General features: G+C 40.3%; 1 protein-coding gene across 3 annotated transcripts; it reads right to left on the reverse strand.

The window, feature by feature from the left end:
* Window positions 1–511: 511 nt before the first annotated feature.
* Window positions 512–13,524, reverse strand: LOC101174292 (melanocortin receptor 5). 3 transcript variants are annotated; one of them, XM_078933427.1, is made up of 6 exons: window positions 13,191–13,524; window positions 10,627–10,846; window positions 8,993–9,099; window positions 7,389–7,490; window positions 4,304–4,492; window positions 512–2,340 (listed from the first exon to the last, which is right to left on the reverse strand). In XM_078933427.1, the coding sequence occupies exons 2-6, from the start codon at window positions 10,786–10,788 to the stop codon at window positions 1,770–1,772; spliced, it is 1,131 nt and encodes a 376-aa protein (XP_078789553.1). In that variant the 5' UTR covers window positions 10,789–10,846; window positions 13,191–13,524; the 3' UTR covers window positions 512–1,769. The 3 variants fall into 3 exon arrangements, with proteins under 3 accessions (XP_078789553.1, XP_004077707.1, XP_078789554.1); XM_004077659.5 differs by lacking the exon at window positions 7,389–7,490 and having other exon boundaries at window positions 13,191–13,513; XM_078933428.1 differs by lacking the exon at window positions 13,191–13,524 and having other exon boundaries at window positions 10,587–10,723.
* Between the last annotated feature and the right edge of the window lie 1,634 nt (window positions 13,525–15,158).

Here is a 15,158-nt window from a genome sequence, read left to right on the forward strand (position 1 = left end):
TGTCTTTGTCATTAGAGTTTCGAGTTTGCCTGCATGCTGTAGTGGAGTTTTGTTCAGTTTTATTTTAGTTTAGTTATTCAAGATCCCTTTGCTTGGACCCTCATGCCTCCTAATCCGCTCTGCGCCTGGGTGCTTCCCTCATTCCCTTTGTAACAGTATTCAGGGAAAAAAAAATCTCAATGACAACTGAGTTACAGATATGCATAAAGTCCATAGGTTTGAAAAAACTACTACAAATGTACAGGCTGGTATACCTGGTGGGGGGAGGGGGGGGGGCAGCTTGTAGAGGCACGTAGTACATGAGTGGTGCGTTCAAGGATCCTCGGACATATTAGTTTTACTATTAAGATATCGTTTAACATGTAATGCGAAACCAAGTTTCAGTCTCAGCTTGTGGGAGCAACTGGGGTGGCACGCCCCCCCCCCCCCCCCCCCCCTCACTAGAGACGCCCCTGCTTACACTCAGTAAACATTTCACAAACCCCAACTGCAGAGATGTTGTATTTCTGAGTTTCTATTGATTTCCCTGGTCTTTAAGGAATGTTTTTATTATAAATTGCACAGAAATCAACAGTAAGGACAGTACAGTACAAAAGGAAACTAGTTCTTCCCTCTCACTGTCTCACCCTGTTTTCTTTCAAATTCATACCTTTTCCCAGCATAAAAAAAATGTAACACATGAAGTAATAATGAATGAACAAAGCTATTTTGTGTGCAAAAAATACTGACATGAGACACAAAAGAGCTGTTTTAGTGTGTGGCACAAAGCAATGCTGCATTACATTCGGTCTACCACCCACACAATATCTACATTTTTTTTTTACATTCAAGAGTAACCTGATGGCGTCTCTATAAATCAGAAAACAGATGGGATGTAAATGCACAGAGACAGAAAAGAGTTCACTTCACATTCAAAAAAGCAGCAGGTTGGAAGTCAGCTGTTTACACCCGATTCTGCCACAGTGTTCTTCTAGCGGACAGTGAATGTAGCATGTCTGCATGGGGATGTGAGAGGAACCAAATTCTTCTCTTGTTAGCAGACAGAATCACAATAATCCAGAAACTTGGATCACGATTTGTAGCTTTAAAATACAGTAAAGTCCAGATTAGACCACTTTAGTCTTCTGTATTAGTTATACTTACTCTCCTTTAAGATTTAAGCTTAGCTCCATTATTCTGAGTTTGGAGGTGTTCCCATTCCTTCAGCTGCCTATCATATCGAGGTTCCCTGGCAAATGTCAGGGTTGCAGCTGCATGCAAAAGAAGAGCTACCTGTCACTCATCTACATGAAGAGCTGGAATCTGGAGGTATTTCTAGAGCCGCATCTGGATTAATTCCTCGTGTCAAGTTTCCCTGTCTTTGACATTCAATAGTAACTTTTCAATTTTTCATACGAATATAGTCTGTTAAATAAAGACCATCGAAATTAGACACAAAGTGACTGAATTTTTTTAACAGAGTTTTCAGGTCCCAGTGTGTTGTTCCCTGTAATCTTTTTGATCAGAGCATGCCACAAAAATGAGAAATAGATGTAAAGACATTGGCATCGGTTTCATGCTAACAAGCATAATAACTAGCTCATATTTTCAGATGGAGCTGGCAGAGTATTTGCATCTGTGGATGCGCTGTTTGATACAACATAGAGACTATTTGAAGATGCTGTTTTCAATACATATCAAGGTTCCTCAGTTTGCTGCACACGTCAGTCATTTGGCTGTAGATCCTGTCAAGTTCATGGCATGCTTCCTGCTCATGGTTTTCTCTGTTCTTAGTACTTACCGGTCAGAGCACAGAGGTTGGTACAGATGTTTGTCAAACTAAAACAAAAGATGATCTCCTTAAAAGTCTTCCTCATCTCCTGACTCCTGAAGGCGTAGATCAGCGGGTCAATCACTGCGTTACACATAATGAGGATGAGGTACATATTGAAGTGGGACATGAAGCACATACAGTACAAGTTGCGTGGACAGGAGATCATCAAGATCAGATGGAGGAAGAAGGGTGCCCAGCAGACAATGAAGATTCCCAGGAGGATAGTGAGTGTAATGGCCCCTTTCATGCTGGCCCTCTGGTGGATGGAGTTGTAACCAGGAAGAGCAGCAATCCTCTTGACATGCGAACGGGCCAACATAAACATGTGGCTGTAAAGGGAGGCCATGATGAGAAGCATGGCAAAGAACATGGAGACCAGGCAGATGATGACAGGGGTGGTTTCAGAGTAGAGGATGAAGACTATTCCACATCCTGTGCAGAAGATCCAGATTCCACCAATGATGCAGCCCGCTCTCCTCATCGTCATGATGTTGTGGTACCTCAGTGCATAGAAGATTGTAACGTACCTGTTGGTAAAAATGAAAAGAAACTTCAGTAAAGGGCGAACTGCATCTCAGTGAAAAAAAACAATGACCAGTTCATGGTCCAGCAGAAAGGTCCATCTTCTGCTTTATCAGCTGCTTCATCTGACATTTTACTTTTTTAAATGGGAGGTGTGGTATTTGTTCTCTACATGACGGTTTGTGAGGTTTTGCCAATGATCTATGTGTTGAAAAGGTCAAATTCCGTTCCAGCATTAACTTTCTTCTTAACTGAGTTGTATTTCCAACTCGGCTTCATTCTGCAGTGTTGAAAGTGACTGTTTTGATTAAAGGCAGATGCTGTCTTTTTTTAGGCTGGCTAACGAACACTGAGTTGCTTCTTATGTGCAGATTATTCAAAAGCACTGGTGGCCTCCTTTCTTAGCCCCCATTGCATGAAAACTCTTTTCTCTGTGTGGCAGGGTGGGCCAGTCACTTTGCTGCATCTGGTAATTGGGAGGCAAGCTGTCAAGAGCTGCTGCTCCTGGTGTGCTGGGCTTGCTAATTACAGTTATGTCCCACTGGATCAGCCCATGCACCAAACATTTGGTCTTAAAAAGTCCTCACTGTATCTGTACTGCGCATTGGATGGTCGGTGAAGAGGCAGTTTAAGGACTTCACTGCGATTGTGATACTCCCTTGTTGATGCAGCAGAACTAGATGGACCAATCCATGCATATTCATACAAGTGACAACATATACCTACAGGAGCTTTTAAGGGACATAATACCCATAAAGAAATGATCCAATAATAACTTCTGAGGGCTGAACAAAAATCTGTTGCAGACATGAACTTAGTAGGTAATATACGATCTAATAGGGTGGTACATTCTCTACTCTACTCCCCAGTGTCCGATTATCACATTTGTTAGATGAGTATTTTTTAATATTTTAAAATGGTCTATCAAAAGAAAGTGGGAGTAGAACTTGCAAAATCCAGGCAAGTGGGTAAACACTTGATGAGAAACTGACATATTCCAATCTAAATTTTTAGGAAAGAAAAAGCGGGTTAATCAGTAAATTAAAGAAATAACACAACAATGTGATTGATTTTGCTTTAATTTAAAAAATTTGAGATTGAATGTAATTTATAATGATAAATTGCAAAATGCCATTAAAATTTGCATGATTAAATTGCAAATTGAAGTATTATTCGTTCATTCATTCATCTTTTAATCCGTTTGTTCCCTTTCGGGGTCACAGGGCTGCTGGAGCCTATCCCGGGGCTATCCCCGGACTCTTTGGGGCGAAGGCATGGGACATCCTGGACAGGTCGCCAGTCTGTCCCAGGGCCACAAATCAGACACCCATACATACTCACATCCACTCTTAGGGACAATTTAGAGTAACCAGCTAACCAATGAAGCGTTTTTTGGACAGTGGGAGGAAGTCGCAGTCTCCGGAGAAAACCCATCCATGTACACAGAAAGGTCCCCCATTGATGTTCTGTTTCAGGTCCCCCAGGCAGGACTTGAGCCAGGGGCATTCTTGCTGTGAGGCAAAAACCGTTAACCATTGAATTTTTATAGTTTAAACTATGGGAGATAAACTTCCATAAAAAGGGATTTTAACGGTGTGCAACTTTATTTCTGTCTCAATATGATGAAAGAGTATTCCGTTGGATCCACATTTAGTTTTAGTTCTGCTGCTGTCTATCAGACCTACTGCTGTTCCTTTGTTTGTCTCGTTTTCTCCACCATTTCAGAAGCTTGCCCATCACCCCTGCACATACACATTAGCTATATTAGAGACCCCTGAAGCCCTTAATATTTTTCAAAACCACAACGTTTAATCAAGGTTGTATTTCTAACAAAGCTCTAAGGCCAGTTGTCTCCCTGGTGATTGCATTTCCGTTTGAATGAGATTCTGTTTTACAACTGATAAGTAATGACTCGATATTAGATGCCATTTAGATGTAATCAAATCATTAAATGTTCCCGTTCTTTACCTGTCCACAGCAATGGCCAGCAGGCTGCACATGGATGCAACAACAGAGATACAGATCATGGAGTCGAAGATGTTGTCCAGCTGCCTGATAAAGTGCTCCTCCACCACCAGCTGTCTGTTGTTAAGCAGGTAAATGATGATGGTCTCCCAGGCATTGGACACGCTAACCAGCATGTCTGCCACCGCCAGGCTGCAACAGCCAGAAAGCTTCATGAATGTTTTTTTAATGCAAAAGATGTTCAAGAAAGCAAACAAACCCTTCTTTGATGTGAAAGCGACTGTTGTGCTCAATTTTCTAAAGCAGTGTGCTCTCTGTTATCCGTTTCTCCTAACCTGATGCTCAGGGGCGTGCAAATGATTTCAGAAGTCGGAAAAGGGCTGCAAAAGCACTTTTTTTTCCTGTAACCCTTGTGCTATCCTAGGCACTTTAACATTGGGAGTTGGGTCATCTAGACCCACTAGACAGTGCTCTGAACCTTTTTTCTTCAATGATTTGTGATCTTCACTGGTGTCCATGGATTACAGGAAATCTTTCCACCTTTATCCACCTTTGTCATGGTAGGAAGAACATGTAACATGTAAGGGTGGGGTCATCTAAGATAGCACAAGAGTTAAACAATATGAAAAGTAAAGTATAAAAATAAAGCACTAATAAATAACTACACAGCAATGTGTCCTGTGTAGGTGAAAGTGAAACAATTGTCTTTTTTTATATAAACAAATGTCAACATAAGTTTGTTCATTTTATCATAGACTTGGAAGACATTAAAGCGATAAAACACTGGAAGCTATTTATGTTGGTACATGTGCTTCAGGCATAATCAACATGAATCAAGTTTTATACAAATGGTAATATTTTAAACACAGATTTCCTACAATTTTCATCCCCAGAATGGTGAAATCTTTTATATGTAACGTTATCATAATGTTCTAGGATTCTGCAGTTTAGTTCAGTTTTTCAGTGGTGTTCTGTCCCCGGTTAGTCCCTCTATGTTCATGCAAATCATCCACAGCTGTCTTCATTTCTGTTCATTGTCCTCAGTGACTCGAAGTGTGTGGTTTTCAGTTCTACATTGTCAGGTCATCCACTGTTTCTCCACAGTTTTTGTCCTGTTTAAAGTTTTTCTTTTATGTTTACGTTTCTACCTCCAAGCCCAGGTTCCTGCATTTTGGCTCCTTCACCTCCAGCTCCTGAGTTACACCTAATGTGACTCTTGCTCAAAATGGGGAGTCACAGCCAGATAAACTCTCTTTTTCATCTTGTCCTCGCAGATTTTTGTTTTTATTGGCAAGATTTCAATACAAAAGATTGTGAAACTAAATCAAAAAGAATTTTAAAAAGGCAAATCTACTCAGACAATATTAACAAATTAATTTACGGTAGTGTCAGACCTGTAGTGAGGAAGTTAAAAACTGGTTGTGGTTCAATTATTTTGAAAATTTACCCAGTGTTTTATTTTGTTCAAATACTGAAAAACTTTCTAAGGCCAAGAAAATCACAGGAATATGTGGAAAAAAGGTGTCGATATCAGTGACTGAGAGAAGGGATGTGGTTAAAGTTGTAATTTATAAAGTGTGTGCAGATAAGAATTTTTCTGAAAATATCGCATGTGTGGGAGACATGGTTACACCCTAGTCTGAATGTGGTCATTCCAGGATTTGATTGTGTGATAGAACGGATAGGTTTGGACCAGATATATATTTGTTGCTTTAAGGAAACATTGTGCAACGAGGGTAGAAAAAACATCAGATAAGTGACAAAAGTAACAAACAAACAGCAAATAAACTACAGTATGTAAAAAGCAACAAAATATATCCAAATACTTGTTTTTATTAATTTCTCAAGGGATCGTCATCTTTATTCGGTGTGGAACTAGAGATGTTAATAGAATTTCCTCCTCAAAAAAGGAAAAATAGCCTAAAGATAAATAATTGCTACAAGACCAGTACGCATGCAGACACACAATTACTGTTCCAACTGATTCTTCATTGAACCTTGAGTTCATAAGTGTCCCTCAAACCTGATTCATGAATCCATTTCTCCACTTCGTCATTTTCTGAAACTTTGAGATGAAACAGTTGAGATGTGTTGGTCCAGCACAGTCATCCTTAATTTTTACTTTAGGTTTTCGTTGAAAGTCCAATATTTAGACATATTCAAATAATATTACATCTGCTATTTTTGCTGTCAGATGAACAAACATGAGTTCAAGAGCCCCCACTACACTAAGACAGAGCTACTGCCTGCCTGACCTTGTGCCTTTTCAATGTGGCTTAAGTCAGATCCAAACAGTAAATGAACAACAGACAAACATGAAATACCTGTACCCTGTTTAGTCTTTTTTATTGGCCCTCCTTCTCTGGACTCGGACACAGCTTTCTGGATTGGAGTAGTGATGAGTAGATGAAGCTTCGTGAAGCGTTTCGGCACATTGCCCAAACTGTTTTGATACTGTGTCACTCAATACTGACTCCTGCTGGACCGAAAACATCATTGCAGGTAACCAAGTGAAGAAACTCTACTGATGTACTGATGAAATAAACTAGTGTAAACACAATATTTCTCATTGTATTTGTTGCTTCTTCGTTCCCATGTCTCGTTCTATAATGCCCCAGCATTAAGGAGGTGCTTTTAAGGTTGACAGTTCTGCTAAACAAATGCCTCATTTAACCTCCAGAATAATTAATGATTAACTTCAAATAAGAGTCAGTTTGAAATTGATTAATATTATGCATATATGGGGGGGACAAAAAGCCAGAAACACTATTAAAACTATCAAATAATTCCACAAACCTAATTAAAACACGACATTTAACACCTTTAGGAAAGATTCAGTAAAAGAAAACGTTAAACACAGATGGGTGGGGGAAACGGGGGGTTTCCCCCACGCCAGTGCCAGTGCGAGAATTCAGCACCCAAGTGACAGAAATGTAACCGAGAAGATCCAGTAATTTTTCAAAAGAAAATATTTTTCAAATTTAAAGATAGCTTAGACTCAAAATAAAACTAAATTAACCCCACCAAATTGATGCGAAACCTGCCCAAAGCAGATTTTCTCTGCAATGTCAAAATCAAATCCACCCACCTGGGTGGAAAACCGCAGAATCTGGCAACACTGCTGGCAGATGCACTTCCCTGTTTGGCCCCTCTGTGACACACCAACACAGTGGCTGTATCGTGAATTTTCCTGAAGTGAGACACGCACCGACACAGGGTTTCACTTTCTGAGCTCAACACGTTAGCCTGCGCATTGGTGTTGCCGGACCCATCGCTAGGTTGGAGCTGGATGTCACTTCTCGTTAAGGACGACCTCACATGTCAACCCTTCTACGCAAAACTTCAAAGCAGGAGCAGCCACCAACATCCAAGTGAGAGACCCTGTACTGTGTCTTGTGGCAGTTTTGAGCCGGACTAATTGGTCTCTTTCTACTAGTGTCACCACTGCTGTTCACGGTCAGAAAGGTCCTGAGGCCTCCTCAAACTCCAAAGTTCCAGCCTAGAGTATAATATATATATTAAAACGTCTGCCTAAAGCCTTACAGAAAGATGTGAAAATTAAATAAATAACATCTAAGTAAAAACATAAAATGGAAAATAAAATTGAGACCCTTCGCGCTACTACCTCACTATGTAGCCACAAGGGGGCCCAAGTCTGGGTCCCCATGAGCCAGTCCCTAGTCCAGATAAAATACAGGGTTGTGTCAGGAAGGGCATCTGGCGTAGAAATCTCTGCCAAACCAACTGTGTGGATCAGTAGAAGCTGGTTCCACAAGGGATATGCCAAAAGGGTAACAACGTGTGTGATTCTGATCATTTTTATACTCCAAATCACTGTTTTCTGCTAATGTCCTGTTCAACTAAAGCACAGGCTGCGAGGTGAGGCAGCACCAAGACCTGCCTCACTTGCTCAGAGTAGGCAAATGTTAAAAAATGGACATAAGGAATACGTTTTTGCTAAAGTCGCTGAGATTTTTGTCCAGAAAAAGAGGCATAAGTGCTTTGTTTACAACTAAAGGTAAAACCAGTGTGTGAATTTTGTGGGTGTGCACACACGACGATGTGTGTCAGAGAGAGCTTGTATTTTGCTGTGTCTATTTGATAGTCTGTCTGTATCATTCACGTTTGTGTTTTTGGGAGACATTCTTCCTGGCCCAAAATGAACCTGCTCTGTTTGTAAAAAGAATGCTGATTTAAGATATGAAACACAATTTGTAGTTGGCAAATGTATTGGGTTTTTATGCATGCAAATATTCATAACACTGTCCACGCTTTCAGGCTAGATAATTTCTGATTAACGTCTTGGATGTTTTTTTTGTTTTTTTTGGGAGTCTGTTGGCTTTTAGATGTTATCTGGGCTGAAAAACTGATTCTACCTGGTAACACTGGTTCACAGTGGCAATAACTACAGTGAGTGATCTGATAAAGTATAATTAAAATAGCCTTTAGGCTGCAGGGCAAAAGTACTGTTTTGAAACAGCAATAACAGAGGTTTATGGAATCACTGGATAATGCTTGGGGGGAAATTTAATCTATACATTAATGAATGAAACTGGAGTTTTAAACACTGAGAATAAGACGTTAACCAAACTTACAAAGCACATTTAAAACCAGGTTCAACAATATAATGAATTGTTGAAATACAAAAGTGTAAAACTGTTTCATGTTTCCCTCACAACATGACTTGCTCACCTGCAGACAAAAAAGTACATGGGGGAGTGCAGGTTCTTGTTCTTGACTATGGCTGTGATCACCAGGATGTTCTCCAGCAGAGAAACGATGCCAAGAATGAGAAAAACCTGCAGAGGAGAAAAGCAGGCACCAATCAAACAACAATGGATGAATAAGCAAAAGGTATGTCCACATTGGACGCAATTTGCACTTCAGGGGCATCGAGTTTTAAAGTTAAGTTAATGTAGAGTCTCGGTCGATGGTCTCAGGCGCAGCACACGAGTGTCAACCAATTAGGGACTCCGCACATGACATTTTCACAGCTAGATCAAATGAGAATAAAATTAATTCAATAAGGGTGCTCGATGCGAGGATTTTCGTCCTGAACTTCCATCCATTTTCTTAACCCGCTGGGGCCGCGGGGTTGCTGGAGACTGTCCCGATTACTGTTGGGAGCAGGCGGGATACATCCTTGAAAGGCCGCCGCCACCCAGGGTCCATCCAGACGGCAGCGGCCTGTCAACCGGAAGTGCACCGGAAGAGTCTCTGAAGGCGCATACAGACTGGCCGTGTGTGGTGCATTCAAGAACGTGCTGCATGATTCATGAACTCACATTCAGCCGGTGGTGTTCACACCGGACCACCGCCAGACACGCAGGTAGCCTGAGGGAGGGGGGGATTCTTTTTCTTTTGTGTTTTTACTGTTTACTAGCGTTCGTCCGACACATACAATAGGTTGACTCTCAGTGCGCAAAGTCAAAGCAGTGCAAGTCCTGCAAACTTTCCTCCAGGCTTTTTGTTTTCCCAGCTCTGTTCCTTTAAATATCCATCTTTGTGTCATATTAATCCAGCTGGGCACAAACCGCGATTATTATCTCCTTTGTGATCATGTTTACAACAGATGACACGTCTGGACTTTACTAACATGTCACTAAGAAATGCGAGTCCCTGATTGTTCAAATCTCTGCGTTGCTGCGTAAAAAAGTTCAACCGGTTGAATTGGTACGTAGAGCTCGCGATCACGTGCGTTTCAGACGCAACAGCCAGAAATTCTGGTCTGCATGCGTTTGCATAGACTTTTCTTTCAAAGTGGCCACTTAAATGCAAGTCGACCCAGCTGGTGTGTTAGCACTTTGAAGGATCTGGTGAACCCAGACTCAGCGGCGTGCTTGACGGTGCCTCAGTAGAGCTCTCCAAAACATATGACCCCAAGCTACTTGCTCAACATCCTCCATGTTTTCCTCGAGGTGGCAACAAGTGAAGTCCAGAAAAACGTTGGCGGTTGCTGCGGGGCTGGGGCGTCAAGGCTTGATCAGTACATTTGACATTTACATCAAATGAGAGGCGGCAGACGCGATTTTGATGCGCAAATTGCGTCCGGTGTGAATCCAGCAAAATACAAATCAAAGATGTTCATGGTTCAAGTCAAGTCCCGAGAGTGTTTCATGCAAACTTTCTGAAAGAACAAATCCATCTCTGCTTAGCTACATTTGCTACAAAGACAGCGAAACTAATAAAGATGTACACAAGTGTCATGCTTGATGGTACGCGTTGCATCACTGTAATGAGACCTGACTCAAAGTCCCATCACTGGTTGACGTTTTTCCAAAGATACCTGAAATGCCAGGAACAAGCTTACACGCCTCGGTACAGACCTCCACAGCGATGTGGACCTGCTCGCATGCTGCAGCAGCAGAAGGGCTTGTCTTGTCTTTTAGGGAGGGAGGAGCTATGGTGTAGTTCTGTTGGTAGAAGTTCCATGTGGAGTTGGCCAGCTGCGCCTTGTGCAAAGAATTGGTTTTATCTGTCACTTCCATTGGGGCGGTGCGTCTTTAGATGCTTACAACTCTATCTGCAGGCCATTCTCAATGCAGGCTAAAACAGAAAAGAAGAGTGAGGGATTGTTAATTTTATGAAGAAAGAATTGTAGTAATATAACATTTTTGATCCAGTCTGGACACAAGGAGAAACACAAATAAATGAAAGAATAAAGCGAACAAATCACATGCAGGCGCCACCTTTCTTACCTCAATCCTTAAGTGAACATTTGACACCTTCCCATCTTAAGGTGTGACAAAAACTTTGGTGACATTGTTAAAACATTGTTTAAATGCTATTTGGGAATTGTTTCACCAGTCACCACATTTGGTGTGATTACTATAATATAGTAGTATTGTAGAAGTTTAATGTTAGTATCCGCATGTTCAAAATTTCAGAAACAATGTTTTCACAATAATTTCTCACTATGTATCTTTAAGTCTTGTGAACTCTGGAGACATTGAGATCCTGCATCCATACTTCTATCAGAATATTATAATCATGTGATAAATCTTAATAAAGAATCTACAAACAACTGCAGAGCTGTTGCTTTCACTCTGTGATTTCCATGAAGCCCCACAAGCTTGCAGCAAACTGATTTCAGTCTGCGGCTCCTTTAATGATGTGACTAATTCCAATCACAGTAACATGGATAAAGGCAGAGCTTTTCTGAAGCTTTCTGCCTGTGTCTTTCATCAAAGCAGTTGGGTAATGCTGCATTTATCAGAAGTTCCAGTGGCTTGCTGCCACAATTTGCTGCCACCAGAGGATTTTAGGATTTAAATAACTCACGATTCCTATTTATTGTAAGCAGCTATAAGATGAAAAGGTTTTTATTTGTTTTCACGGTGTAGCTGTGTTGGAACATTTTTAGAATCCATATTTTCTAGTTTTCACATAATGTTTTAGTCCTCCAAAGAGCCACAATATTACTTACAAATGCAAACTCAATAAGGCTCTTACCATAACTGTTTGTGCTCTTATATGCATAGTATTTTAATAGAAAATGGAAACATGTTTTGGTTTTCTGTTGATTGTTCCTGAATTCATTTGGATAGTACTGGGCCATATCCAAATGAATTCCCCTGAAGGATAATTCTGTTCATCTCTGGATTTTCAACCATCACTTGAAATGCACAGAGGAATGATGTCACCAGGGCAGTATAATACAGTATAATTAGCATTAACATTATCAGGCTAATAGAATATTCTAATGTTATTGGGTTCTTTGGGATATTTTGAATGAGTTTGTTGTCAGTGACAAACATGCAGATGTGGGCTGCTCTTTATGTAAAAGGAATGACGTAACTGACAACCATTTTTGTGAAAGACGTCATTTGACTGTATCAAAGACCAGATTTGGATCAGCCGTTTGAAATAGGTCTTTGTAACTCATTGACTAATTCTTCTCTGTGTTATTTTGGGAGGCAAAATCATTATTTAATCTCTTTTCAAAATACATTTAATCATTTTCTGACATGTGCTAAACCCTGTCAGATATGTTGTAGCATCACACATGTTATGTGTACAGTTTTCTCCAAAGAACCTGAACCTGAACCTGAAAGAAAAAAATACTGTCCTGCATTTTGAAAGACAGACTTTCGCATTGTGAAGATTGAGATTTCACAGTTTCTGCTTTTAGTCAAGACTGCTGATGATAAAATGCTCATTAGCTCAGGTTTTACTGAAGAAACTCAAATCAAGACTTCCACAAAAAAGCAGTCACCCATGATAAAACGCACACTGCCTTCGGCATATCCTCACCGCGGTCGTTGTAGCTAAACAGTGAGGGGGAAAAACAGCCGGATCTACGTGAAGACTTAGCAGGTCTCTGCTCTGCAGCATTTGTGCTTCGACAAGAGCAGCTCAGAGGGAGGCTGTGTCTGATCAAAGCTGTGCCAGCACCAGCGATTCATTCCCACACATTTAGCTGCAAACAGCAACAGTAAGAAGAGCTGAAGCACAGCACCACCGCAGCTTCAGGAGGAAAATCCTTCCTCTGCCTTTGTTGGCAGCCTGTAAAGGACAAAAGCCACGACTGCTTCAACCTTTATGTTGTGTGTTTTGTCTTTTGGAGTAGGTTTCCAGCTCGTTTTCCCACAGTGTCACAGCTGCCATTTGTGAAATTAGATCATGCTGCTTGGAGCTGACAGGATTTACGATGTGACATAGCAGAATATTCAGATTTAATTTAACAAAATCCTGTTATTACCAAGAAGAAGAAAATTCTCTCTGATAGTGACATAAAAAGTTTGTGATGAAAAGACAGCAATAGGGGAAAAAAATGACAATTCAAGTGTGAAAAAGCTTAAAAATGAGAAATGAAAATAAACTCAAAATCATTCTAGATGATCATGAGATATTTAACATTATTGTGAAGAAAAAAAAAAGAATGACTCACCTCACAGGGGCTGTTCACTGAAATCCTCTCTCCAAATGGCTGCTGTTGAATGCTGCTGTTGTGGAGCCTTAGAAGGGTGAATTTACTGTGAGAGTGAAGATGCGGAGCTGTGTGTGTGTGTGTGTGAGAGGGAGAGAAAGTCCAAGCAATTTTTGCTGTCTCAAAGTGGAAGACAAGGAGCAGCAGCAAAATGACAGACATTCATGTTGGTGTGGATTCCGTGCAACCTGCCAACCTTTAAAGAATTGTATTGCCAAAAAGATCGAAAGGTCAAACACCTTTCAATGCATTAAGGAAGACCTGTTCAAACCCCAGCTCACTGGCCCCATGGCACCCAAGAGCAACCTCTGAGTAGCCCAGACCACAATCATTAAAAACTATCTAGATTAAAGGGTTTTAATGCATTGAATTGAAATAGCTGCAGGATTTCCCACACCAGAAGTCATTAAATGCAGCACATCGGGTTACCTAGTGTGTCAGAGGATTATTTATGCCTATGGCAAGGCAAGGCAAGTTTATTTGTATAGCACAATTCATACACAAAGTAATTCACGGTGCTTCACAAAACAGAAAAATGCATTAAAATCACAATACATCATAGAAATAATCAACATAAAATTTACTTTAAAAGAAAAGAAAAAAAAATTTGAAAACTGATTTAAAAATAAAGGAAGGAAAGGAAAGAAAAGTGCAGATAGGACCTTTCAGTCATATACACGGCTAAACAGAAATGTTTTAAGTCTAGATTTGAACATGAACACATGACGCCTCATCGTAATATAAAAATAATTTGTTATTCTGCTTGAACCATCATGACACATTCCCCTTTTTTCCTTTCAAAATAAAAGTGACACAACAGCATACCTCTCAACTTAAAGACCCACTCCAATGAAAGTTGTGTTTTTGGTGTTTTAACATGTTTGTGTAGCATTTTTCTTGTGATGGAGGAAATATTAAAATCAAAACTGAGTTTCTGAGTTTTTCTTAACTTGTACATGTTGCTTCTTGGGGATGTCATCAGGACACACGGCATTGACATTCACAGTTATGCTGATGATACACAGCTGGAAAAGCAAGCGCCAGACTGACATCAGAGGAGTGTAGCGGGAAAAGCAAACGCCAATTCTCACCGAGTGAAGCAGCTCTGGGACCGATCTGAGAGGGGCGCCTTGGGAGTCGGGATAGACAAGGGATGTTTCCCCTGCCAGAATTTGTATCCTAGGTCAAGTCACTGCTGCAGTGCATGCATGTCAACACATTTTTTGCAAAATACCGGTTCATTGTGCGGGTTTCAACTGCCAAATTCAGAGAAATGAGTCCATGAAGGAGGAAGGCATAACATTTCACAGGTAAGTACTGTAATTAATTTATTTTAATGCTGCATGGGCTTCATTAATAGTACACATGTTGACATGCATGATGCTGCAGGGCTATTATCAACATGCTGCATGATGTACATTTAATATGCTGTCGACATAAATGTAAACTTTCTCGTGTTAAACCTATATACAGTAAAAATGGAATTAGGCTATTATAGTAATGTAGTTTTCTACATTTCTGACTCAGTGACTGAACTTTTCTTGCAGGTTTCCAATGGATTCAGACTTAATGAAAAAGTGGGCCTTAGCTATCAAAAGAGCTAACCCAGATGGATCACTGTGGTTACCAACTAGCATTACAGTCTGGCTATGTTCAAAACATTTTATGGAACCAGATTTTGATAAGACTGGCCAGACTGTTCGCTTGAAACCCGACACCATACAATCTGAGTAACACCTATTGATCACTCACATGAATCAGTAGTGTAAATCTATTTTTTTTCTTTGTTTTTTGTTTTTTTTAAGAGGTAAATCTGTTGTTGACTTTGGGACTTATTGTTGACTTATTATTGATGTATTATTATCATTTATTATTATTGACCTATTATGGATTTATTGTTATCATTTATTATTTTTATTGAGTTACTAT

The sequence above is a fragment of the Oryzias latipes genome, chromosome 16 (assembly GCF_053564925.1).
Source record: "Oryzias latipes strain Hd-rR chromosome 16, Olatipes_Hd-rR_3.1".
NCBI classification, from domain to species: domain Eukaryota; kingdom Metazoa; phylum Chordata; class Actinopteri; order Beloniformes; family Adrianichthyidae; genus Oryzias; species Oryzias latipes.

Bases quoted from the DNA above. Each gene is read 5' to 3' on its own strand.
- LOC101174292 (XM_078933427.1), bottom strand. From the start codon at position 10,788: ATGGAAGTGACAGATAAAACCAATTCTTTGCACAAGGCGCAGCTGGCC. The intron at 7,491-8,992 runs GTGAGCAAGTCA...GTCTCACTTCAG, and splicing joins ATGTACTTTTTTGTCTGCAG to GAAAATTCACGATACAGCCA. The intron at 4,493-7,388 runs GTGGGTGGATTT...TGGCTGTTGCAG, and splicing joins TTCTGCGGTTTTCCACCCAG to CCTGGCGGTGGCAGACATGC.